Source organism: Prinia subflava, chromosome 6 (genome assembly GCF_021018805.1).
Source record: "Prinia subflava isolate CZ2003 ecotype Zambia chromosome 6, Cam_Psub_1.2, whole genome shotgun sequence".
Lineage (NCBI taxonomy): Eukaryota > Metazoa > Chordata > Aves > Passeriformes > Cisticolidae > Prinia > Prinia subflava.
This window is the reverse complement of record NC_086252.1, coordinates 19,424,971-19,450,741: the sequence shown is the minus strand read 5'-3', so window position 1 is coordinate 19,450,741 and position 25,771 is coordinate 19,424,971. Positions and strand designations below refer to the sequence as shown.

The 25,771-nt window shown below is 38.6% G+C and overlaps 1 protein-coding gene across 1 annotated transcript in view; it reads left to right on the top strand.

Annotated features, from left to right (window-relative positions):
• The window catches only part of MYO3B (myosin IIIB), a 222,531-nt gene that overhangs the window by 162,154 nt on the left and 34,606 nt on the right, over nucleotides 1-25,771 (top strand). Inside the window, exons 33-35 of the mRNA XM_063400539.1 lie at nucleotides 23,586-23,692; nucleotides 24,067-24,113; nucleotides 25,307-25,470. Coding sequence (XP_063256609.1) covers nucleotides 23,586-23,692; nucleotides 24,067-24,113; nucleotides 25,307-25,442 — 290 coding nt within the window. The 3' untranslated portion in view covers nucleotides 25,443-25,470. The remainder of the gene's footprint in view (nucleotides 1-23,585; nucleotides 23,693-24,066; nucleotides 24,114-25,306; nucleotides 25,471-25,771) is intronic.

The following is a 25,771-nucleotide window of genomic DNA, read 5'->3' as shown; positions in this document are numbered from 1 at the left end:
TTGTTTGTTTGTGGGTTTGGGGGGGTTGTGGTGAGTTTTTTGGGTTTGGGGGGGTGGTTTGTGGGGGGATTTTTTTGTAACTTTTACTGTCTTCATTGCTATGGAGCTTCTGTTTGGTGTGCACCCAGGGAAGTCACAGTTTATACACAATGGTTGTACCATAGGATTAAAGAGCTCAGGCTCAAGTTTTCATTTGGAATTAGCCCTGCTAAGCATGGCCTTGTGATTCAGTTTAAGGAGGAGTGATGTGTGCTCTTGGATGCATTTGAATATGCACCAGTATTTTGTCCTGTAGATTCCTAAAATAACCAAAATAAAGTAAAGTGCTAAATACATCAGGCTGTCAGGTTTGTGGCCTGTACTCAGAGCTCAGCCAAGACAGTGGAGAAAGTCCCAGTGGATTTTGGATAAGATCCGAAAAAAATAAAAATAGGAGGAAGTAAACAGAACCTGCTATGCCCAATTTCCCCAAATATGCCTTTTCTGATACTGAGGAGCATTTTTTTCCTAACTAGAACAGTAATTTTCATGTGGTATTTCTCCACAGACACAGACTTTTCAAGGCTGAGAGGTAGGGAACGGATACCTTACACAGGCACTGCACACGCTCTGGGGCATGCAGTGTGCTTGCAGCTGCTCAGCATCCTCCCTCCACCTCTCAGTCAGAGCATGGTAGTACTGAGGAAGGTCTGGTTTCCACAACTACATTTGCTTAATTTATTCTGAAAACTCTCAGCGTACCCTTCAGCAGCATAATGTAGGCAGAGAAATTTAGCAGGGCTAGCTAAAAATATTATATATTATGGGAAGAGCAAATGTAAAATGATTGGATAGACTTTTGTTTTCAGACTAACACATTCATGAACCAAATTCATCCAACACTAAATCCAAATGCTTTCCATATCATTGGAGATTAAGTGTGAACAGAGGCCAGTCTCATGTATCCTCTTTGCTCTTTTTTTGTATTGGTAAGTCTCATCAGTTTCTCCTTTCTGCTTAACTATAACATTCAGACAAATGGAAATACATGCAAATGCAAGTCTATTCATCAGCAGTGTGCTATGGTATTGGAAAAACAATAGATTAATTAAGATAACTGTATCTTCTGTAAACTGAAAAATAAATCATTGTGTTTTTAATGTCTTACATTAAAGGTGAGTTTAAAAAAATTATAGTGTTCTTCTAAGGCATTGCATCTGGAATTAGCTCAACCTGTGAAAGCATTCTTCTTCTTCCAGAAATTAAATTCATTGATCCCTTTTAAGTACATGTTCTTGAATGGCCTTTGGCCACTTTTAATTTTAGGTACAGCTGAATCTAAACAACTGCAGCTTATGTGGTCATTACATAATTCATCTTGATTGATCAGTTTAATATCTGATTTTTCAAGATTTCCTCACAATTCTGGAATTTTAGCAATGCAGATGTTTTCCTTTTGCCCAAGGCAATAATAGATGTGGTGTGCAAACACTGCTTTAAAGAGGGTGTCTGTCTGCTGATTTACATATTTTAAAAGTATTAAGATCAAAAGTAATGAGAATTTAATCCATATGGCATGTAAAAGATAAATAGGAATATTAATACTGTATCAAATACTAATTAAAGGAAACACCAGTCCTATTTTTAAAATCTTGCATGCAGATGAAGAAGAAGTCATTGCAAAGTTAAGATCTGATTCTTAAAGAAATTAAGATTTTTTTTCAAGCCCAGATTCTAACTGAGACTGAGTTCATATGCTGGGCCAAGTTCTGTTTGCATAGTACTTCACAGTATCACTGGAGTATCCCTTTCTTTCAAAGTATCTCACGTGGTTCTAAAACAGAAAACTACCATCTGCTTTGCTACCAGCTTTTAATATGGGAATTCACTTTTATTATCCAAGAAGCTGAAATGCCTGTGTTTTCTAACTTGCCTAAGCATACATGTGTAGACTCTAAAATAGCCAATTCATGGGAACCCTGTTGGATTTTCAGCAAGTCTTGTGTGCAGATTGTAGCAGTAGGTGAAGAAAATGTCATCTCCTTTGAAGAAAACCTTAGACAAGAGTGGTCAAGATGAGTCATAAGTTTTCCATGTCTTTGGGCTAGAGTAAACTTCTGTCTTTCACTGTTACAGAATTTGTAGGTAAAAATACCTTGTGATGTGTGATCTTGGCAAAGCAGCAAGTACTCAGAAAAACTGGTTCTAGTTGCACTAGAGTTAGAAGCTTTAGTGCAGTGCCAGCCTAACACCACACAGACAAATCAGGCATAACTAGACATGTATGCATCATGGAGATCTATTTAGAGTTTCTTTATTTCTAAGATTATAGACCTTCAGTTCTCTATTAAGTCTTTGTTACAAATATTAAAAGGTAGTGTATACTTTTAACGGAGGAGTTAGCTTGCAGGTAAAAGTTTCCTTTGAAATATGAGAAAAATAAACAGGGAGAGCTTATAGCAAGTTTTGCTGGTACTGCAGAGTATTGCAAGTGAAAGAATAAACTTTATTATTTGCTGTAGCAGGCTGAAAAAGACCTGTGAATAACTGGAGTGATTTTTCTTTGTTTGTGCCTTGAAGAATATGCGTACACCAAAGCTGTCTGAGACACAGCTGAGCCTGGCAGAGTGGAGAGAAAAGTCTGAAATGCTGAATCTTGCTTAGCCTTGTGCATTACTCAAACTCTAATTCTTTCCTGTAGGTCTATGGTTCCTGTGTGTTTCCATATAACTGCAGCAAGTAGTCATCACTGTAGAGCAAATCTTGCCCTCCATAGGTTGAGAAAATGGTCTCTGATCACTGAACTGTTTTCTGCTTAAAGGTGGCAGTGATTCTACTGTAGAAGGCTGTAAGACACTCTGCAGGTTGCATAAACCTCCAGTGCTGCTGCTGTGTTCCCTTCGGCCCGATCAGAGCGGGCAGGACAAAGTTGTTTCGTCAGCAGATCAACAAATCACAATTCTTCTGCAACCTTCCATCCACTTTGAAAGTGCTACACCATTCTAAAGAAAATGGTACAGCCACACATCAAGCATATAGCAGTTGTTCCATGCATGCATGGAGCAATGTTGTCCAGGAACTGCCCTCTTAATACAAGAGGCATTTGGATGTAGAACGAAAAATGCAGTCAACTAGAGAAAGAATGTGAAGGAGAGTGCTGTAAAACATTCCCAGCTGCATGTATGTAAAGCCAGTTTAGCCAATCCGACAGATGAAAAGTGGGGATATAGACCCATCTGCTTCTTGTCCTCTTCCAGCAAATATTAGATAGATGCAGTATTTGCACACTGTGCCCCTTCTTTGCAGTCAGTCTAAGGATGGTTTCACACAAGTACCAGCCTGGGTCCATCTAGAGGAAGCTGAGTTTGTCCTGGGTGAGTTAATGCTTTTTTTTTTCTCAGTTGTCATTTCAAATATCTGGCCAAGAGTGTGTTGGCTCTCTGCCTTCTGAGTCATGGTCTCCCTGGGAAGGAAGGATGTGGTTAAACTCACTGAAGTTGTTTTGTGGACTGCTGAGTGGCTACAGGGCCTTGTATCCCAGGTGTGGGTTTTTTTCTGTTCACTTTCCTGCAGAATAGACCAGGTACTGCTTTTAATAGTGTGTGTGTATTTTGTAAAAGACCTTTTAATTACTGAATACATTTTCATTTTCCAGCTGGAAAATTAAAACATAGAAGTATATCATCACATGGTTCATTCAGTCTTGAAGCAATTTTGAAATGTTAACTGGAAAAATCGATCTGCCTTGGAGCATTTTTTATATCAAACATTCCATGAAAATATTTTCCTGAAACTCTTCAAGTATTTCCAAATATTAAAGAAGAAGAGAGATGACTTTCCAAGTTTTGGTGATGGGCTAACACAGATAGTGTCAAGTTCACATTAAAAAAAAAAAAAAGTGATGTAACAATTCCAGTGTGGGGAGACTGACCAGCATCACTGGCACGGGCTGACACACTACTTATGCCAGTTCACATTGTGACAGAGGTGGTGTAGACACCAAATAAACAGAATTTGTTGGTAAGCACTTTGACAAGCAGAGACAAGAACCAAAGAGAAGTAAGCAAGTGGCACAATGAGTAGTTTTGGAAATAAATATAAGGATAGGTGTATCCTTCCCTCCCCATACCATTCCCTTTTCAGCCTCATCTTGGTTTAGATTTTGAAATGGATTCTAGTAGCCATGCCTTCATTGCCATTTTGAGAGCTGGGGAAGAGCAAATGATGGTGATTGGAAGAGGGATAATCATCTTTTCCCTTCAAGACAGGATGATTACCCAAAGAGGGAAGATTTTTCATTCCTGTAGTGTATGTAGTACCTGTATATGTATTTAGGATGTACTGTTGGTGCTGTATCTATCAGATAATAAAACTCATCTTGAATCAGCATTAAGGTTAGCTTAGTGCCCTCTGGCAATTTACTGGGCAGAAGTTTATTCTTGGAGTTTATTGTGGTTCTGAACCTAAATGCTTTCTTTACAACCATCCTTATCTTTTGTAGTTTTTGTCTGGATAATTCTTAGCCCTGTCCTCCATCTGGAGAAGCAAAGTACTTCCTAATCCCTGCCTATGGATTTAAAGATCTCTGCTCCTTTTAGTAGGGGACTCAGAAATCTGAAGCCCTCATCCTCATCATATCCCCCTCTGTATTTATGATAGCTTTACGGCTGTATTCCAGGAAAAAAAAAAATTCTGGTGGACTTCTACTTGATGATGAGCCCAAATGAGTAGAGCTGGTTTGCAAAAATGCTATTCCTAGAGCACACACTTCCCTAGGATGGTGCCTGTGTTGTCTTAGGGCAGACAAGGAAGACAAGGACAGTCTCCCAACAGCTCCAACACCTCTGTGTAGTAGAAATCCTTTTTATAAGCCTGGGTTGTGTAACACCTCATATTTACAGGTCTGAATGCAAGGCTCTAGTATTTGCTGTGGATCAGCGTCACTGGGACAGCACTATTGGGTTGGGCAGCTGGATTGCTAAGGTAGCAAAGCAGCATCTCAATCAACTTAGATAATATTCAAGAACAAAAACTCGTTCAAACTGTACTTGACACAGCCATTTTTTCTGTACTTAGCCAGATCTTTGGCAAGACACACTATCATTTTATGGGCCATTTTTGCACCTTTCCTGAAACCAGAGTTTTCAGTACAGACATGTGGATTTTTCTGCCTTTGAGAAAAAAGGCTTCCAGAAGACTGTGACAACTGACTGGTAGCTGTGTGTGTGATATGAGTATTACTGATCATTTGTAGAAGTCAATGTGTGCAAACCATAGTCTGAGACAATTTTCACTAATCTATGAGCATAAAAGAGGTTTTGAATATTGAAGTATTGAAGTGTTCCTGTGGTTCAGGTGCTATCATGCAACATGTACAGGATATTGTAGCTGGTGTCTGATGCTGGAAGATGTCTTTCCTAGGTGTCACATGCTGCCAATTTACAAAGCAGCTCAGAGAAGCAGCGGGCAGTTTCTTCCCCCTCCTCATCTTGTGCCTAGGCACTGCAAGATACTATGTTTAGGTTTATTGGTCCGTGGAGGATGTAATGCTTGAGACTGTCTGCATGTCCAGAGAAGCTGGGGATGTCCCATCCCTGGAACTGATCAAGGCCAGGTTGGATGGGGCTTTGAGAAGTGTGGTGTAGCACAAGGTGTCCCTGCCCACGGCAGAGGGGATGGAACTCGATCTTCAAGGTCACTTCCAACCCTAACCATGCTGTGATTTCCTTGAAACTTCTCTTAATTCAAGCTTTGACTTACAGAGTGAAGAACAAAGGTATCTTTGAGAAATGCAGGAAATAATAAGCCTAAGCTTTATTTCATCATAATTAAAGGAAAATTAAATGAAGAATGTTTATTTTGTTTCAGCATATTGCCTAGTACCCTTAACCAACCAAATCAGGGTCAAAGACTTTTCTACCTTTATTCCTATTTCACAGCAGGATTTCTGCTAAATGAAGGGGTTTTTAGTGGCTTGATTGATCTCATTTCATATCTCTTAGAATTTTTTATCTTTCTCTGATACCCGTTATGAATACACCTTTTGAATACCCCTCTCTGTTGATGGACTTCAGCTCAACTGAAAAAACTAGGCATCATTTCATAGGTCATTTTTCAGTGGAAATGCCAGTTGCTGCAGTACTACTCCCTCCAATGTTCACAGGTAATCCCTGTTACTACCACCACAATTGGGTAGAACACAAAAACAAAATGCAAAGTTGTCCTTACCTAGCAGGCTGGGGATGGCATGGTATTTAACACAAATTTCAAAGGAGTATGAACAAGAATGTTAATGCATAATATTTAATAACATATAATTTCAAAACTATTTGTATACAAACAAAATAGGTCAATGAATACAGCTAATTACTAGCACTTGAAGCAGACTAGAGATGGTAAAAATGAAACAAATTAATAAACAGCTTAAATGACCTTTAAAATGGGCATTGAGCTTCATTTTAATGACCAGGCAAATAGCAATACATTCCATCTTTGGAGCTCCTAAAGTTTGGAACTACCCATCAACAAGGAATATAAGAGTAAGGGTTGTGAGAAAAGTTTTCCTTTCTGGTGCAAACAGAGGTATTGCAGTGGGAAGTTACACCCATGTGGGTCAGTGATGAAAAGTAAGTGGTGCTGTAGCTCTGGGTAGCCGGGCTTTCCAGAGCTGTGGGGAGTCATCAGACCTGTGACTGCTTAACTATCTCCAGTAATTTGTTCACCTAGGCAATTCCTACTCAATCCTGAGTAGGTGCCATCCTGCATCCTGAGATGCAGCCATCCAACATGTGACAAAATTCCAGTAATAATGATTATATCACAATTTGATTTAGAGCATTTGGATATGAGATGCTTTAATTGATGGATAGATGTTTAACCAGTTGTGTTCAGCACACTTACAGAATCTGTTCACTAAGAGCATAAAACCTGTTGCCAGATTTTGCAGGCTTTTTCCTCTTCCACTCCCTCATCCAGGGCATGGTGAACAGCATAGGACCAGGAATTATGAGTGGAAATCCTGTATCTCAAAAACCTAAGGGCTGTAAAGGCATCACCAAAAACTGCTCAAAGCCCTGAGGATGCTATACTGCTGTCCTAGTATGATTCAGAAAGCTGAAAACACATTCCTTCTTTAACATGCAGCACCCTACAGGGAAAGTATGCCCGGAGTAGATTCAAGCAAGGAGAAGAGATGAGGATGAGACTGTGGATCAGCAATTATAATTACCCAGGAAAGGATCAAAAAATGTTATTGATGCCCCTTCAAGCCATGGATAAAATGGCAACTGCAGTGAAGCTGCTTCATAGTCTTCTCTTGTCTGTGTATGGAGAGAAGATTCTAGTCCTTCCTACAGTCCTCTCAGGCAAATCTCAGTTACTTGGAATTTGTTCAGGAGAAGGGTGGATTTTACCCCGGAGGAATTAGGAAGCATTATAGATTCAACATATGGGACCATATGTCATTGTATTGTTTCCAAATGTTTCTTTTTGAGCTTTTTCCCTCCATTGCAAACAGATTATTTCACTACACATTGTCTAGAGAAGAAGGGGGTTTCATATTCCCATTTCTTTCATTTAGCCACTATTAAATCTATATCAGTTTCATAATACTGTTTTCATCATTATTTCATCCTTTGTTTCAAACATGCACACCATAAGCGAGGCAAGTGCTTCTAATATGTTGTTCAGGCACTGCCAAAGTCAATGGCAGAAAGAGAGAATACAAGCAGAGATGGTCCTAAACCAAAATATTCCACTTGTTTATAAGGCTGTTCAAAATCAAACCAAGCCTTTTGTTTGACCCATAATAGAGGGAAACCAGCACTGATGTTTGATTGTGAGTCTAATTAAACTAAAATTGGAGATGTGTGGATTCTGCCCTCTCTTTGCTATGCAGATCAATATTCTCATGTAATGTAAATTGAGCTGGTCTGTATCTCCCTCTTTTCCTGTGATTTTTCTACTCCAGCCTTGGAGAAGAGCTCTGGTGTCCAGTGACATCTGTTCTAAATCATGTTTTGGAAAAAATGTAAATACATAAAACTTGAGGTCAGACCCAGACAAAGCACTGGGCTAGCTCCCAAGGCCTCTCTACATCTGGGTTTGTTTGATGTCAGGAAGGCTGTCCACAGAGTCTTCAGCAATGGTAGCAAAAGACCCTTTGTTGGAGGCTTTCCATGGATTTTTGCACAGGTATTGTAAGTATTAAAACCCTTTGATGAGCTCCCTGTCTATAAAAATCTGTGGCTGGCTGCATGCTGGCCTCTTCTGAGAAGGAGAATGTTCTGAGGAGCACAAATTCTTCATCCTGTCCAAATGAGTGGAGATGGTCTTCTGTGACCTTCTCCAGCCTCAGCCACTCTCACACTTGTCATGTTTTTTATTATTAGTTTTCGTTTGTGTCTAATTCTGGTAGTGTTTGGTTGTTGTCTGCACAGTTCCCAGACTTTTAATTTATCAGAATTGATAGATTTAAAAGATGCAAAGTTTTGCTAGGCAGTGATAGCTTCATGTTGGATTACTTGAAGGCAACATTGTAGAAGTAAGTGCTAAAGGCCACATTCATAAAAGAGTTGAAGTGCCTAAAGTAGTCTGTTGAGTTGTTCAGAGCAGGCATCAGCCCCTCAGATTCATGGCTGTGTTAGAAAACTGTCCTAGGCATGGGATAGTAAACTTCTTGGTCTCTGTAAGCTTCATAGAGTTGCTTTTTGTTTTCCAATTCTAAGGCCTTTTGGCACTGTTCTGGGCATTATTGTTTCCCTAAGATCAATAACTGTGAAAATCAAGCTCTGTTGGAAAAGCCACAGAGAAGCAGAGACTTCTTAACAAGAAAACAGCTTTACAATGTGGAGTTGGCATACATTTTACATTTTTATCGAGTGTGTATTCACCAATTAGTCAGCAGCCTGAGCCAGTGGATTTAATGAACTTTGTGTGATTTATGCATAGCTTTTATTAATTGTGCCAATAGGGATAAACATTGGATACAAATAGATGCAGATGTCTCACTTCTTTCTCCTTTAAGTAATACTATTTCTTGTCATTAAACTACATTTTTTTTATCTACTCTATGTGTTAGGAAGTGATCATTTCTTACCTTCCATACTACTGTCCTTCCAAAGATAAGGCTCAAAACTTTCACCGACCCATATTCTCACTGGTCTGGCCTATGCCCATGGCCGATACAGAAGTTCAGAGAAAAAAGCATTTTCTCCTTCTCCCCTTTCTCCCTTCAGTGGAATGTACATTAAATAGTAAGTAGGCCACAGAAACAGAGAGTATGCGAATGACTTGAAATCCTCATAATTTGAGTAGTCAGAGGAAAAGGGGGCCAGCACCTGGCTTGCGATCTCTGTTTGAATGAATATTTAACTACTTTATGTAAAGTGGGACACTTTCAACAAATGAGGCTGAGAGAAACCTACCTAAGAATATTTTATAAACCAGCAGTTAGGCTACTCTCCTGAGAAGCAGGATGTTTGGGTTCATGTCCCTATACCAAATCACTTAAAGGAGGTGCTTGAAGCTACATCTTTCAAAGAACATGGCCTAATCACTGAGTTTTTGGATATCAGGGGTGGCAGCACTACCTCCTCTGTTTTGGGAAAGCAGTCCCCTTGTGACAAAATCAAAATGTTTTGTTTTTTGAGATGCCAGAATGAATTCTTTCAACATCTCTGAAGTTTTTTCATGTTATTTCAGCTGAAACTGTTAGTTAATATGACCTGAATTCACAAAACCGAAAAAAGTTTGTTGCCCTAAAATTCCAGTATTAGTGAGGGAACAAGTTGATAAAAAAGAAGCCTCATTAACTTCTAACTCAGGTTAGACTCTACAGTTGTCTGGTCATGGCACTTACTGAAAAGAGCCCATCAATGGCTGTTTAACCCATCTTTATGGTTTTTATTGGGATGCTTCCCTTCTACATCGGTGGAAGTTCCTCTGCTTTAGAAGTGAGGAGGACTGTGATCTTGAGTATCCCGAACTGAAAGAAGATTTGAATTATCCTCCTGGAGAATGCTAATGGCCAAAAAGTAAGAACACCTTTCAGAAATCTTTAGTCATTTTCATCCATTAAATGCCATTTGGAACTTACAGAACTAAATACTAGGCTGTTTTTAAATATAAAACTCCTTATGCACATTGGCAAGTGTAGTGAGATCATTTTATTGACTTTGTGTGCTACTTTAAGAGTTTCTCATCTTCAAATGCCATCTTTTGATACCATCAAAAAACCCCAAAACCAGAATCCAAAACACAGTAAGTTTTCGTGACGTCATTGATTTTTTCCCCTCACTGAGTATGGACAAATAAGCATGTTTTTCTGATGTTCTAAGTTAAATTGCCAAGTTCTATTTTTATTAGATATTAGAAATATGTTTGGGTGCCACTGTAGTTACACTTTAGCAGCAGCAGAGTACTTCCTAATCACAGGTTTGCCATAAATTCCTTAAAATTATAAAATAAAATTATAAGGATATTTGGTTTTGTCCTTTTGTTTCTAGGTGAAGGACAAACTTTGCCTCCTCTTTAGTGGTGTGATACATGATAGGACATGAAACATTTGCTTGTGACTGTTTTCATTCCAGAAACAAAACTAGAAAAGGTAATCAGCTGTGCTCTCTCAGCTCCATGGTCCCCTTGGACCCTCTCTTGCCTTGGTGTTTCACTGAACTCTGATGAGCTCAGCCTTCTGGGCTGGCTTCCGAGGAACTAGTTCTAGTAGTGAAGGTGTGCACCCATGTTAGTGTTTTCAGGATATGAGCCTTCCTACTGTGGCCAAGGTATTTTCATTATTGTTATTATGGCTTTACTTCAGTAGGAAACTTTGATGACTGTGTTCACAGTGGTAAAGCTGATTTTTAGGTTTTGTCTCCATGGGAAAGTTAGTATAGAGTAAGCCATAATATAAATTTATGATATAGCAACTCAGTGCATGCCAGTGCTTTGCAAAGCTGCTCGAGCTAGATGTGAATCAGACCCGGAGGCAGTGTAGCTGGATGAGTGCAGTGCCGTGCCTAAGCTAATTAGTCCTACTGAGAAAGGATATGTTATGGAAGAGAGTTATGTTAATATGGCCATCCTTCCTGGCTATCCAAAAGAGGGAAATCAGGAGTGGCATTCTGTGGCAATAGGTACACTTGCAGTACACAAGTTTATTGTAACTCTGTGAGGTCCTTTGTAGGTCATTCACACAAGAAATTAGTGGACAGTAATTAATAAAGTGTTAATTCACAAACTTTGCATACTCTGCAATACCCACAGACCCAAGTACAGAATCAGGACACAAACAGATTTTGATGTTATATCACAAGCTACTCTAAAGGGATATGCTATTCAATAGCAGCCAAGAATCTAGTACAGACTTGTAAGAAAAGGGTTGAAAAAATACCTAATATCTCGAGTAATTAGGAGGTGAAAAACATATCTGAATCAACTCCACAAAAAAATTCCAGAAATCATTTAACCTGTATTTTCTGGAGTGACAAGAAATTCTGTGTGCCTGCACAGTACATGGAGGAGCCTGATTTTCCTGAAGTGGTAAGCTGTGTCTAAAAATCAGCCTTTCCAGTGCCTCAGTTGGAACCCTGAAATCGGTGCTCATTTTGCTAAAGAAGAGTTCATCAAGTTCTGAGGAGTAAAATGGCATCAAAGTCACTTGAATTTGTCACATATTTATGAGAGAAATAAAGACTCTAACTAATTCCATAGCATTTACCATTTTAAAAAAGTACACTCAAGTACAAAAATTGTGTTGAGAGGGGAATATAATACAGTGAGCTGATAAATTAATGCAAGCTGTGCCCTGTCAAGAGGAGTGATTTTAGAACAAAACAACATACTGGCACATAGGCAAGTCACTATAAACCAGCAGGTCAACTTACTTTATTTGTATATGTGCACATATGTGTACATCTTCCTCTGCCTCCATGAGCTGAAATTTTCACCAAAATTTTCTTTAAAAGCATTTAGGAAAGACTGGATGAAAATGATACATATTCTGTGTGCTTTGCAATGCCCAAACTCTTACTACAGGTGATGTTGCTAGGTACCATGAAATATATAGCTTAAATTTGCTATATTACTACTGAGATCCCAGAGTTGGAGTTCTCTGCAGGCTTCCCTCACTTATCTTTAAAGATCTCTTCTACATTTTCTGAAATCACTTTGGTATTTCTGAACACTCCCATCTACTGCTTCAGGATGAAAAATAAGGAACTTCACCACTGAAAATTATGAGCTTCTATTTTTATATGTGTCTAACATTCTTTCACTAGGTTCATAGTGTGAGTTGTCAATAAAAGGTTGTGATTTGGAAGTAGTACAAAAAACAAACCTAGATGCTCTTTCACAGGTTAAAAGACACTTTAAACCCTGTTTTGTTCTACCTCTGCCTATTTTTCAAACTCTGTCATTGACTGAATAGTTTGCTCATGCTTCTTCAGTTTCTTTTTCAAAATATTTCTTCAGAATTTAGTGGCCTGAGTTTGATTTGTAGATCACTTCTGAACTATCACTAATTTAGAGTCCCAGTAGCACTTAACCCCTTAAAGAAATGGATTGCTGTAGAACTTAGCTCGGCATTAGTTTCCTTTATCTAGCCAAGATACCTCCTTTTCTTCCAGCATTTACAAATGTCAGACCAAAATACTGTAGCAACACCAGGAAGCACATATCTAACTAGTGGTATCTTTACAATCTTCAGTCAAGCTTGCTTTCATACCTCCTTTAAAAGTTACTGCTGCCAACTACCTTGAATTCAGAAAAAGGCCTTCTTTCTTAATGAAGAAATCTACTGAGAGTTTTATCTCGGGCTTTTACCATTTATTCTTTGAAATAAATGCTGAATCTGCTACACTCAAATTTGAGATACTACTTGTATCAATATGGACCCATGGTTTCAAGCCTTTAGATATGCAAATTGTGTTTCTGTAACGAACAAAACCTTAGAGACCACGTTGTTGCGGTTCCACAGAGCCTTTATTGCGCCTCATCATTATGCTAAATTAATACAAATTTCCTGTGTGTCCAGAATTCAAAGTCAATCAAGTGGCTTAATCTCTGAAGGCATGGGATAAAAATGCTATTATTACAGTTTGGAAGAAGGTGAGGGATTGCCTTTAAATGTATCCAGGCTATATGCTACAGCAGCAACTCTGAAACACAGACCATTATGAACCACATCTTTAATAGAGTGTGAACTTACAGATTGCCTCCTGCCCTACTTTTAAACACACAGACTAGCTCCCTGCATTTGTACGATGCATTTTTGGCAAATTCAGTAGTTGGCTCTGGAGAGGAGTAGTATTAGGAAGGTATTTGTGATTTGTTACTCTTCTTTAATGCACTGAATGTTTTGACTATTTTTAAAAGTTAATCTCACTGTTTACTTTTCATGTTTGTTTCATCTTTTTCCCCATATGCTTTGCTTTTCTTAGCTAGAATCCACAAGGTGAACCAGTGCCAAGTGTCCAGTGAGTTTTCTGAAGCATATTAGCACATGAGATACATCTCTAAAGATCCGCAATCTGCGGTTTGAAAACTCGTGTATTAGTAGCTCCAAATGGGCTTTGGAGACTATCTCTAAAATTGATGGTACTGTCGTGTTATTTAGGATACTGTCATGTTATTTGGGATTCGTATGTTAAAGTTGCCAAAGGTATTTATTTAATCATATTGACTAAATCATTATCCTAATTCTTCTTTGAAGAAATAGCTTCCATCTCATTGTGCAGAAGTGTCATGAGTTGCTCTGTTGTTGATGTTGTTTTTGTGAGAAATTTTTTTGATAGCTTTTGTTTCTGAGCAATTTTGAAAATTTCTCATACCTCCAACATGGTGCATGGATTTACTTTGGAAGACAGGGAAGGACAAAATATTCACTTGAGATTCTTTCTAATCCTATTTTCTTTAAGTTCACTAAATAAATAAAGGGCATCAACAGTCTGAGTCCCCACCATGGCGTAATGCTGAAAAGACAAGCTTGCACTGTGGGAAACCTCTGAGTGCACGATGCCTGTGTAGGTGTCCCTAGGGTAGGTGTTTCTACTTTAGGACTAGTACCTCAGGTAGATACTCACAGAGAAGGGAAAATGGGGCATGTGCAGAAAACTGAGGAATTACTGGCTTTCCTTTGTCTTTGCACTGAATTTCAACTTTAGCCTTCCAGAAGCTCAGGCTGATCTGGTGCACTGCTAGCAAAGAGGCAAGTGTAATACAACCTTCCTGCCATAAACAGTTATAGTTGATCTTGAAATATCTTTACATTGAAGATTCTGATATTTGCCTTGTGAGAAGTTACCTCAGCCTCCATTTCAAGTGTCTCTTAGGGTTTTGTTCTGCTTGAATTTATTTATTTTAAGTTGCTCTCTTTCCTGGTCATTTGAATATTAGCAACCTTACACACACACGCAAAAACACAGAAAACCCATCCACACATAAAAAGAAAACTTCCAGTCCCATCCAAATCTATTTATCCTAATTTTCTCTTTCTCACAGTAACCAAGAGGAAAAGCCTAGGGTATAGTACAAAAGTAGGGCAAGCAGAGATATTTGCCCAGAACACTCTCCAGCCAAACAGTTTGGCGCTCAGGGATGTCTTGATCTGGAAGTGATCCCTTCATATTTAATTGCTCTTGGTAGGCTTTTGTGCTGTGAAGTTCTTCATTGACTTGTACTGATCTTAAAGGATTGCTCAGACAGTGAGAGAGACATCACTTAGCTCACATGACAATGTGAGATAGATATTTTTTGTCACCTGGTGGCTATTGTATTAACCAGGTCCTTCTAGAACTGGGAAATAGGCTGTGATACATAGTAATTCCAGCATAGCTGGGATGACCTGGGTTTTGTCAGTAACTGGTTCTTCTGAAAAGATCACAAGCCCGCTGTGTTGTGGGATGCATCCTCAGCAGCATGGCCAGCAGATCATGGGAATTGAATCTGCGCCTCTGCTCTGCTCTTGTGAAACTCCACCTGCAGTGCTGCTGCATCCAGCTCTGGGTTTCTGAGCACAGGAAAGGCATCAATATGTTGGTCCAAGTTCAGAGCAGGGCCATCAGGTTGACTATAGAGATGGTGTACCACTCCAATGAAGGATGCATGAGACAGTTGGGATTGTTCAGCCTGCAGAAAAGGTGGCTTTGGAATGACCTAATTGCAGTCTTCAGCACCTGAAAAGGGGGCTCACAAGAAGTATGGAGAGGAACTTTTCACAAGGAAATGTAGTGTGAGGACAAAGAAAATGGCTTCAGACTGCAAGAGAATAGGTTTAGATTAGATATGAGGAAGAAATTCTTCATTCTGAGGCTGGTGAGGCACTGGAATAGGTTGTCCAGTGAATTTGTAGATGGCCATCCATGGGAGTGTTCAAGGCCAGGCTGGATGGAGCTCTGAGCAACCTGGTGTAATGGAAGATGTCCCTGCCCATGTCAGGGGGGATTGAAACTAGATGATCTTTAATGTTCCTCCCAACCCAGGCTTTTCTATGATTTTATGAATTAACCAAAAAACTGCCACAACCACCTTGGGTCAAATTTGAGGAGGGAAAGAAAAATAATGATCCTTTTTCTGCATTGTCCGTAAGTAGTTTCTGCCATTCAGATGGTTTGGCATGAATTTTTCCTGAAGTTACGGCTGCATTTGTGTAAACCTCTTGGACTTTGACTAATTGCCACACCTCAGGAACTCACTATTAGGTGTTATTATGTGCAGGGCTTATAAGGGCTTCTGTATATTCAACATGCAGGAAGACATCTTCAGGACCATACTTGTAGAAGCATGCTGTTTGCTGACAGGTTTGAATCTTACCAATGTTAGTCACTGATAGTTTTGTCCTTTGGTATGCTTTGTTTAATCTCTGCCTTTTCCCTGCACAGTCAAGTCACTCGCAATAGAAACTGAAAGAACTGACAATTACTGAAGGATCAGAGCTGTGTTGGAAAGAAAAAAACAGCAAAAGCCAAGATTCTAACTATTTATGGATCTTGTTTCCCAACAAAGTGCATCTAAAAGCCATTGTCTCAGGGTTCAGAGACAGCTAAATGATTGATTTCACGTAAAATATTTGTTGTTCTAATTACAGTGTCATCTGGGTCGTTGGCAACAAACAGATGCAAAAACAGCCTTTACACAGCATCTTGAAAAACTTATGATTTGCTTAGTGTGCTTTATAATCCAAAGCATATGGCTTTGCACATAACTGCAGTATCCAAAATGAAGCCGTACGTAATGAATCACGGGGTGGAAGAAAATGCATTGCTTCTGTTACAAGTTCTTTCAGTGTGTGTATTCAAATGGTTCTGTTTAGCGTTATAAACAAAAAGATATGCTCACAGCTTCAGCAGTGTGTTACAGATTCTGGGATGCACATGACATCAAAGAGGCTACACTAATTTCCCTAGCAGTCTATGGCTCTTGGCACTATGAGCACACTCCATCTGAATAAACAGAATTTGAGTTCACCACAATTGTGTGGGGGATCCAAGGTGATACTGAAGCTTAGTTTTATTTTATCTCTTTCTATAGGACTTTTTAGTCCTTCAGATTCTGTGTGTTCAGTGAACTGGGTAACTACATTTGAGCTACAGACTACAAAGCATTTGACACTCAAAAATTATTAAATCTAATATATTACTCTTATGTAATGAATCCAGATAAGAGCTTGAAGTATACTGGAGTTGCTAAAGATTATTCATTCCTTCTAAGCATTAATATATGTATTTTTTAAGTAGTTACCATCCTTTCCATTAGCAACACTTACTTGAAGATTAAATAAGATATTTTTTGAGTTAGCAAGGGCTGAGGTCTTGTAACTCCTCAAAGTACATCTGATTTATTGTTCTTTCCATGCTTGCTTGTCACTAGCAGCATGAAGAGTGCTAGCTCCTATAAATATTCCTGGACACTCTTATGTACAGGAAGGGACCAAGGGAATTTGGTGGCAGGAATAGTTCCCATCATACTAGATCTCATATATTAACAGAATAGATGGCCTTTTTGAACATTTGTGGACAACTGAAGCTACTGGTAGGTAAGCATGAAATATTCTGGAGAGAATTATAATTGTTAATAGTATTATGTCAATATGCCTCCAGGCTCCTGATGTTACTAGATTAATTTAATCCTCTGATGCCAGAACATAGGTTCTACTGCTTCACATTAATAGTTTTTATTCCCTTTTCTTCTTTTCCTTAGTTTCTCAGTATCTTACTTAATAGTTTATTTTTTTTTCTCGTTCCTATAGTTTTCTCTTTTCCCTCTTACTAAACTCAGAAGGGAAAAGAACATAATGAAGATATAACTTACTACTCAAGTCACCAGGAAGTCTTGCTCTTTATCCTCTCCTACCCTGTGTTGTTGTCTCTTAGTGTGGTTTTGCCTGTACTGAGATTAAAATTTTAGAGAGCCGGTGTATTTATTTCCTATCAGCCTCCAGCATTTTTGCAGAACTACCATAATATAATTGAATTTATAGTACGTTGCATAGACACAATAACCTCATTGTTTCCAAGTGAAGCTACAGTTTACAGTATGTATTTAGTGAAGCCTATTAGACCTTTATCCTGTCCTTGTTTCTGATACTTTTATCGTTGGTAGCATTAACAGGCGATGTACAAACACCCTGCGATGTGGGCCGGGTATCTCTCAATGTGTGCCCATACTAAAGTCACACTGCCTTAGTACAGGCTTAGCAGGGGGATGTGCAGGATAGTTCTGCACTAACGGGATCCAGTATGGCAGGCAGACACAGCAGCAGCTCAGGGGGGACTCACTGCCTGGGTATTCACTCTGCTGCCCAGGCACATGCTTCATTTTACTCCCATTTTGCACTTTACTCCTGTTTTGTACGTATGATACAAATTTGTGCAAATGGTGGAGAATCATGGCAATGGAAAGGGAAGGAAAATACATTTGTATGAACATTCATAGCCAAATAGCATTCTGTTCCCTTTGTGAATCGCTCTTTTCAAAAATAAAGCTGAAATAATAAAAGTCGTGAAGTCTAGTTAATTTGCAGCTGGTTTTACTGCATAAGTGACGTTCAGTCAGTCACATTTAACACTGATATCAGTGGGACCAGAATCATCAGCCCCTTGAGTCCTCTCCTTGAACCGACTTGCATAACACACAGGAAAATGTAGCTGTTTCTTGGAAGTCAGTATGCTGCACATGATTATCCACTAGCATCCAGTTCAAGAGGAGGATGTATATTATCAGTCTCTGTGAGGTAATTTCTGCATTTGCCTAAGACTTCAAGAGGAAGAGTGAAGTTTACTTTCTGCCTTGAAAAGTGATTCAAAACTGGAAACTTGAAAACATGAAAATACGTATAAATTATCAAAGGAGAACAAAGACAAGTTTTTCCACAAAAGTCTTCTCCCCAGGCTATAACAATGCTTTACACAGGCATGATCAATATATCCAGGCTTGAGAACCAAAGTCTTTTGGAATAAATTAGACTGGCAGGAAAAGAAACAAACAAAGAACAAATTAACATGATTTTAAACATTGCTTAAATTTTCATGAATGTAGACCTTGAGATGTTATGATGAGATCCCATGAGTCTGTGCTAATATTTGCTTATAATTAAGGGTTGCACTTTCATGTTTCATCTGATATTATAGATTGGAAATCAGCTACATGCTTACTATTTTCATAGTGATTTCTCTACTTTATTTGCTTACTCTGTTAATAATATATAGGATTCCTTAAATGGCCCCATTACCTTTCCTGTAACAAACTTCCCCTTCTCCTACTCTAAATCTTGTTTGAGTAATTAGGAAAAAAACTACACTTCCTGTGGTACTAGGTTTGTGTTCACCTATAGCAGAAAAGGAGACAGGACTAACCCCTCCCAAATCCGCTTTGGGTAAATGGCTTCAAAAACAAAATGAGTGTACTCAGCTCCACTCCTCAATATGTGTTGTGGTGGATGAAGTCCCTTCAGCAAGGGAATTTGCAACACAGCCTCTTTAGGGCACTGACATATTGGCAAAAAACTGTTGTGTGCATTCCTTGCAAAAGAAGTAAAATGTCAGCCAGTGTTTAGAGCCCCAGGTGTGCTGCACCTCTCTTGAAACAAGCTGATTCCCGTCACTTTATTTTACAAGTTCCAAATGCAGTTAAACTACTTCCTCACCATTTCTGTGCAGAATTCTCCATATAGAAAAAATCAGCAATGTTTGGCAAGATTATCACCATCAAGGGGTTTTTGAAGCAAGAGTTTAGTCATTAAGAGTTTATAGAGACCCTAATTTCATTTCAGCAAGCACAATGTGGTGATTCTCTTCCTCTGACATGGCTGCCCATTGCCTGGTTCCATGCTTTCAATGCTAAAATTATCAGGATAATAGGGACATCTAAGATGAGATCTTCACTGAATATCAAGTGAAGCCATCTGTGCCATGGGAAGTCATTAGAAAAATACATTTTTGCCACTACTGTTTTGAAAGTGTTGGTCAGGGCCCAAATCCTAGATGCAAAAATCCATGTGTCAGTGCTAAAGAACAGTTTGAAGTCTTCTGTTAAATCTTACAGTTTGGTAGTTTGTGCATTTCTGAAAGAGTCCTTTGCAGGTTATGGAAAAGATGGATTTTTAAACAGAAAAATCTTCTAAGGTCAGATACAAGAAATGTGCTAATCATCTCCAAGCCAAGAGATGTCATTAAGAATGTCAGTATAATGGATATGATGGCTAATTGAAGAAAAATATTGCCATTTCAGCCATAAGAAAACCAAGAAGAATCACATGGAAATTCAGAAACTATATCCCAGAATTTAAAAGATCAATACAGATCTGCAGACTGACACTTCTGATAAAAATCACATTAGAGAAATTAATTCTTGTTAAGCTAGATGTGATCTATATCACATCCTCTATAGTTTCTAACTTTTACTTAAGTCAAACCATGCCTTTTCTAAAAGCTTCTAGTCTAAACCTGAGTTTCCATCATACTGCTAAATATTTTTTCTCCTAATTGATTGCTTTCACTATGTGCTGTATTTCTGGTCTAAAATTTTCTTCTGCTTCTGACCATTAGTTAGTCTAGACTTTTGTTTTTGAATGTGAAAAACTTCCACCTTCTAAACAGGGGTTTACACTTGCTTCAGATCATCTCTTCACCTTCTTTTGAAAAGAGTGCAGTAGAACAGTCTTACATTTCTCGGCATGTGGCAGATTTTTCAGAGTTCAAATTGTTCCCATTCTCAAAACATCCTGCCCTTTATTGCATCCACTTTAAAATAATTCTGTACCCAAGGATGAAACTGTTTTTCTGTTTCTGTTGAGTTATCTTCTCTTCTTTGCACCCAGTCTATTTCATATTCAGCTGAATATCTGCAGTTCCCAAGTCTCTCCTGGAGACACTGCTTTCCAACTATGTAATTCCCAGTTCATAAAAATGTATCTTGAATGTTTGACTTCATATTTATCTGAAAAAAATATATCTTTTTAATCTCTCTGAGCTCTGCAAGTCCTGGGTTTTTTTGGCTTTGGCTCTTATGTATCAAAGAAATAAAAAGGGTAACCAACAGTGGTAATAGAGGACTAAGCAGGAATACCTTCAGTTTCTTTGCTTATAAACACTTTCTGCTCCAACAGATTGATCCGGTAGCCAGTTTCTGTTTCCCTTCAGTGTAAGCCACATCAATTTTGTGGTGTCTTTAGGGAAGCATCCACATGAGCCTGCTCACCCACGTCAGCCTCTCTGAGCTCAAGCAGGACGAGGATGCCCAGAACCTCAGCTACCCTGCTCACATAGTGCAGTTGGTAGAAAGCATTTTGCCTGCTCTCTGATATTTCTGCTCTACACTAAGGGATTTATCAAATAAGAAATTGTAACCTAAGGAATTTCTGTGCTCAGAGTTACAAGAGAAGGTTTTTTTCCAGTCAAAAGAGGGTCAGATCTCTTTTTTAAAAAGTGGTGCTGAAGGACAACCTGAAGAAAGTTCATGTGTTCACCCTCTCATTTGGTCTCAAAACTTGCAGCAAACTAAGGAGCCTGGACATGCCAGAGGCACCTGGCACAATTTCTGTGCAGTATAGAAAATACCTTGTTAATGATACTGGTGCTGCTACTATTGCTATTAAATTAAAAGTGACTTTTTTCTTATTGGTGGCTTATAGTTTGTCATCAGAGCAAAATATTTTAGAACAGCATTTAAAATGCCTATTCAGCTGCTGAGTGTTGAGCACATGTTAATACCATTTTCTCCAGATATGGTAGTTTATGATAAATGTTACCAGATTTTGTACTGTTCATGTAATGTGCAACTAAGACAAATGGGCCCACTGAAAGGGTATTTCCTTTGGAGAACACAAGCTGCAGACCACCCATAGGATACACAGAAATAATTAAGTGTCAGGATAAAAGGGTAGATCAAAATATTAGTGACTCGAAATCCTAATTAAAAAAACCCAGCCTATATATATGTGTGTTTTGAAAAAAAAAAAAAAAGTGAAGGCCTCAAGAGCACTTAGGGGAAATGAAAAAAACCTACCCCATCACGTTATTGTACTGTTTAAAAATTTCTAAATATTTGTGTGCTGTGTTTGTACTTCTGGCAAGATGCGGAGAGGTGTGTGAAATTATGCAAAATAGTGATTATCTGAGCTCATACCAGCCTTTTTCTAGAATAAAAAGAAAAAATCATGGCAAGGTATTCAAAAACTATATTGCTGTGAGAAAAAAAATTCAAATGGCTTTGTGACTGAAAATATTGCTTGCAAAAACTGCAGACCCTGCTGTCCTGAGAGAGAAAACGCTAAGATCAATTTGAGTAACTTCAGAACAGAGAGAAGCTAGAATGTAGTGATTACAGGTCTTCTGCAACATTTTCAGACTTAAGAGAGAAAAAAATTGTATATCCTATATATCCTGTATTTATATCCTATCTGAATGATTGTGAAAAAAGATTTAAAAGAAACAGATATTATTTGGGCACCCAATTTCCTCAGTTGTTTTTTCTGGTACAGCCTCTGCTTTGTCTGGTTGTATACAACACAGGCAAGTAGTAAAGGTTCTGGCTCATCCGCCACAATCTCTTTAGCAAAAATATAAAGGTTTACTTAACTGGAAAGTATAAAGTATTGAAGCATTAGGTATTAAATTAGCAAGCAGCATGAGTGTATTGTTTTAAAGGTTTTTTGTATTAGTGGATAAATATAACCTTTCTCTATAAAATTGGGTTTCAGTTTTAGATGCAGCTCTGCAGTCAGTTCCCTGGTGGTCATTTAACCCACCATCCCTCCCAGGTGTTGAGACAGAATGGAACAAGTGCTCCTCTCCCATGCAGACATTACAGTTGCACACTGAGAGGAAATTAATATTTTTAAAATTGTATTATTGAGCAGAAGTAAGTGAAAGAGAGAAAATCTCTCAGGTCAGTCTTCTGGCTGAAAAGGCCAAAGTTCAAACATCTCCTCTGCCTCGTTCGGATTGCAGGTACAAACTATAAGCCTGAGTGCATAATAGACCTCCTTTGTAATATTACCTGCTCCTAAAGGCCAGATCTGGTCGATGGATTTGTGAGATTAGAGCCCTGCATCTACAAAAGACATATTAACTTCAGTTTGGAAGTGTTTAAAGGACCTCATGCTACTTGATCTTTGCGCTCGCCTTTTGTATAGGACCAAGTTCCTTCTGCAGTATGGAATGCAAATGTATAAGATGTATATTTTTCCTTCAGTGCTGCCAAACCCTGTTTTTATTCATACTGTCACTAAAATAACTTTTACCAGGCAGCTATGAGAAAAGTCAAAGGCATTGGAAGAATCATTTGAAAAGTGAATCACCTTTCCTTACCCCCACAGTATCTTGTAGTAACTGACTTATCCTGAAAATAGTTACCTTGTAATCCAAAGAATGTACCATGGAAAGTATCTGGTCAAATATAGCATACCATAATGTCTTTTCTCCATAATACTAAAAAAAAAAACCAAAAACCAAACACCCTCCCCTCCACAAAAAAAAGCTTAGCAAGCTGTTAGTTCTTTTCAGAAACCCTTTTGAAATACTTCCTTCATCTTTAAATTCTGCTTTCCAGATGACTTTAAGCAACTGTTACTTTACAGCACATCACAAATTATATGAAGAAAGTGTAATTCCAAACTGATTCAGTTAATCTGATTTAACGGAGAGCCATGTCAAGAAGGTAGCCTTTTTATATAAAGAAATGATGATAATCGTCTAAGTCTCATCAGTCAAGAGACTTTATTACTGTCTACTGTAGAAAAACTATTTTGTTGCTGCTGAATGATACGTTCCTACCTAGTCACAATATACCTCATTTCCTGCTTAGATAACAGAAGATATTAAGAAAAAGTGTGAAAGGAATAAGGAACTGTGTGGTATAGATATACAGAAGAATAAAAAATGTTTAAAAGTGAAAATTAAGTTCTGCATAAAAACTAGCATTTGAACAAAGTTTCAAAAGAGAAAGCAAAGATTCCCAAGTTTCTGTTTGCTTACTTTGGATAGAACAGACTTGCTAATAAATCCAGGACCAAATAGGACAGAAGAAAAGACTGTTTACAGACTAAAATGTGCTAAGACGTTCACAGCACCTGGCACAGCTTAAAACTAAATTGTGTTATCTTACTGTAGGTTCAGAAAACTGTCTTGAACAGAAGCTGAGAACACCTCGTCGACGATGTCAGCAGCCCAAAATGCTGAATAGCCCTGAGGATAACATGTACTATAACCAGTTAAATGTGAGTTCAAAGTGGCAATAAAGCTGTTTTACTGGCTTTGTTTCCAGTTAATAATTCTGTTATTAATACCTGTTTCAGCCCCTCCAGCCCCACCCCCACGTTCTTCTGCTCTCGTCTTGAACATGTGCTTATGCTCTTTATCTGTTGCTTTCATGTCAGGATGTCTGCCTTCACGGTGAATAATTGATGTGGTTTATCAAAGACGAGCAAGATGCATGCTTCATCAGGCTCACTTGAGCCCTTTGATCAAAAAAATTATGCTGTGACTTCTGATATTATCAGCATCTGCTTGCATTCAACACAAAATCACTTTGAATTAAAAATTAACGACTTGCTGCTTTGCTTTGACTGTGTGTTCTTGGCCCTCTCCACAGGGAACTCTAGAATATCAAGGGAGCAAGAGGAAGCCAAGAAAACTTGGGTAAATATCTATCTTCCTAGTTCTAAGCAACTGTAAACAGAAGAAGTCCTTTGTGATATTACAGAATATGCAAAACTTTCTAGAGAGGTTTCTAAAAATAAACAATTAACATATTTCTGTGCATTGACATTGGACATTTTCTGCAGAAGCAAATGTAAAACTTGCATGTACTGCTGTCTGCAGACACTAGAACTGTTTCTTACAAAATATGCTCCCCAGCTCTCTCTGTGCACTATTACTACCAACAAAACAGCATTGTTCATATTTTTAAGTGTGTTTCACAGAGTGAAGGGTGCCAGATGAAGGCTGTTAGAACTGCAGGGCTGTGACCTAGAACAGTGCCAGAAGCCCTGGCAGCCCCACAGCAGCACCCTCGCAGCGGCCTCTGTGTTCCTGGGGGAGCACACGTGGGGAGCTGACAGAGCTCGGCACAAAAGGGAGCTGCTCCTCCTCTGCTGAACCGAGTCAGTTCTCACTGCTGCACCAGCAGTTACCACCTGGTGTGGGTAGGAGAAACTGGGCTGGCTCCTATACAATTGCCAAAATATTCTCCTGCCTGATCACGTAGACCAGAGAGAGCTGATGGGTGCTTGGTCTTGCAAACACATTTAGTCCAAAAATTTACCAGAACCTTCTGTATTTTTTCCTCTGGTTTTTATTAATCTTCTGAATGGAATTGTATGAACAAGAGGTCTTTGAGTCAAAGTTAAAGCCTAAAATTTTGCATGACTGTGCAAGATTTGGTTTATTTTCTCTCCCTCCCCTAGTTTAAAAAAGTTTATATTCTGGGAATAAAAGCACTAACATGAGACTGCAGTGCTCATCATACATCACAGAAAAATTAAAGCCCCTTGCTGTCAATAGGGCTTTTCCCAAACATTGATGATGTAGTCTTTGGCTCATATTCACAGCAAACCATCATCTGAAATATGATACCAAAATATGATATCCTACTTATGGAACATACACAGACACAAAACGCCACATTGCTCAAATTAAATGCATTAAATGCTCATTTGATGCAAATAGTTATTCTGTCATTCTATACTGAACGACAATATTGCATTTCCCTAATCCTCAGAACCCTTCAAAATATAATTATAAAACGTAATAGCAGTTGGAATATGTATAAAAGCTGTATCTTTCTCACCAAAGTTAAATTGTAACTTAAGGAGTGTTTGTTTACTTTCAAGCCAAATCAAAGTACTGGATGGAGAGGATGAGTATTACGAATCATTGTCAGCTGTTGAATCTACCCCTGAAGATGACAGTTTTCTCAGCTCTCCATCTCCTCCTTCTTCAACAGATGTGTCTTTTGCTCAAAGCTGAACCTCACTCATTCTATTGACTAATACTGGTAAGAATATTTTCCTGCTGATAAGCTCTTCCAGTTAACTTTGTTTATGTGTGTTTATATAATATATTAAAAATACCATGTTGGCTGTTTACTTTAGTTCACTGATTTAGACTTGGGTTTGTAGCTGTACACTGTCATTTAGCTGTATTTCTATAAATAATTGTAGTAAAGGGGAGCAGCATCACCTGTATGTATTGATGTTGATAATGGACATATTTCTTTAGCAGCAAGGCTGGTTTATCCAAATCTGACCCCTTCTTTCCTGCTTCCCCCTCCCCCAGCTGCTGTTCCCACCCTGTGC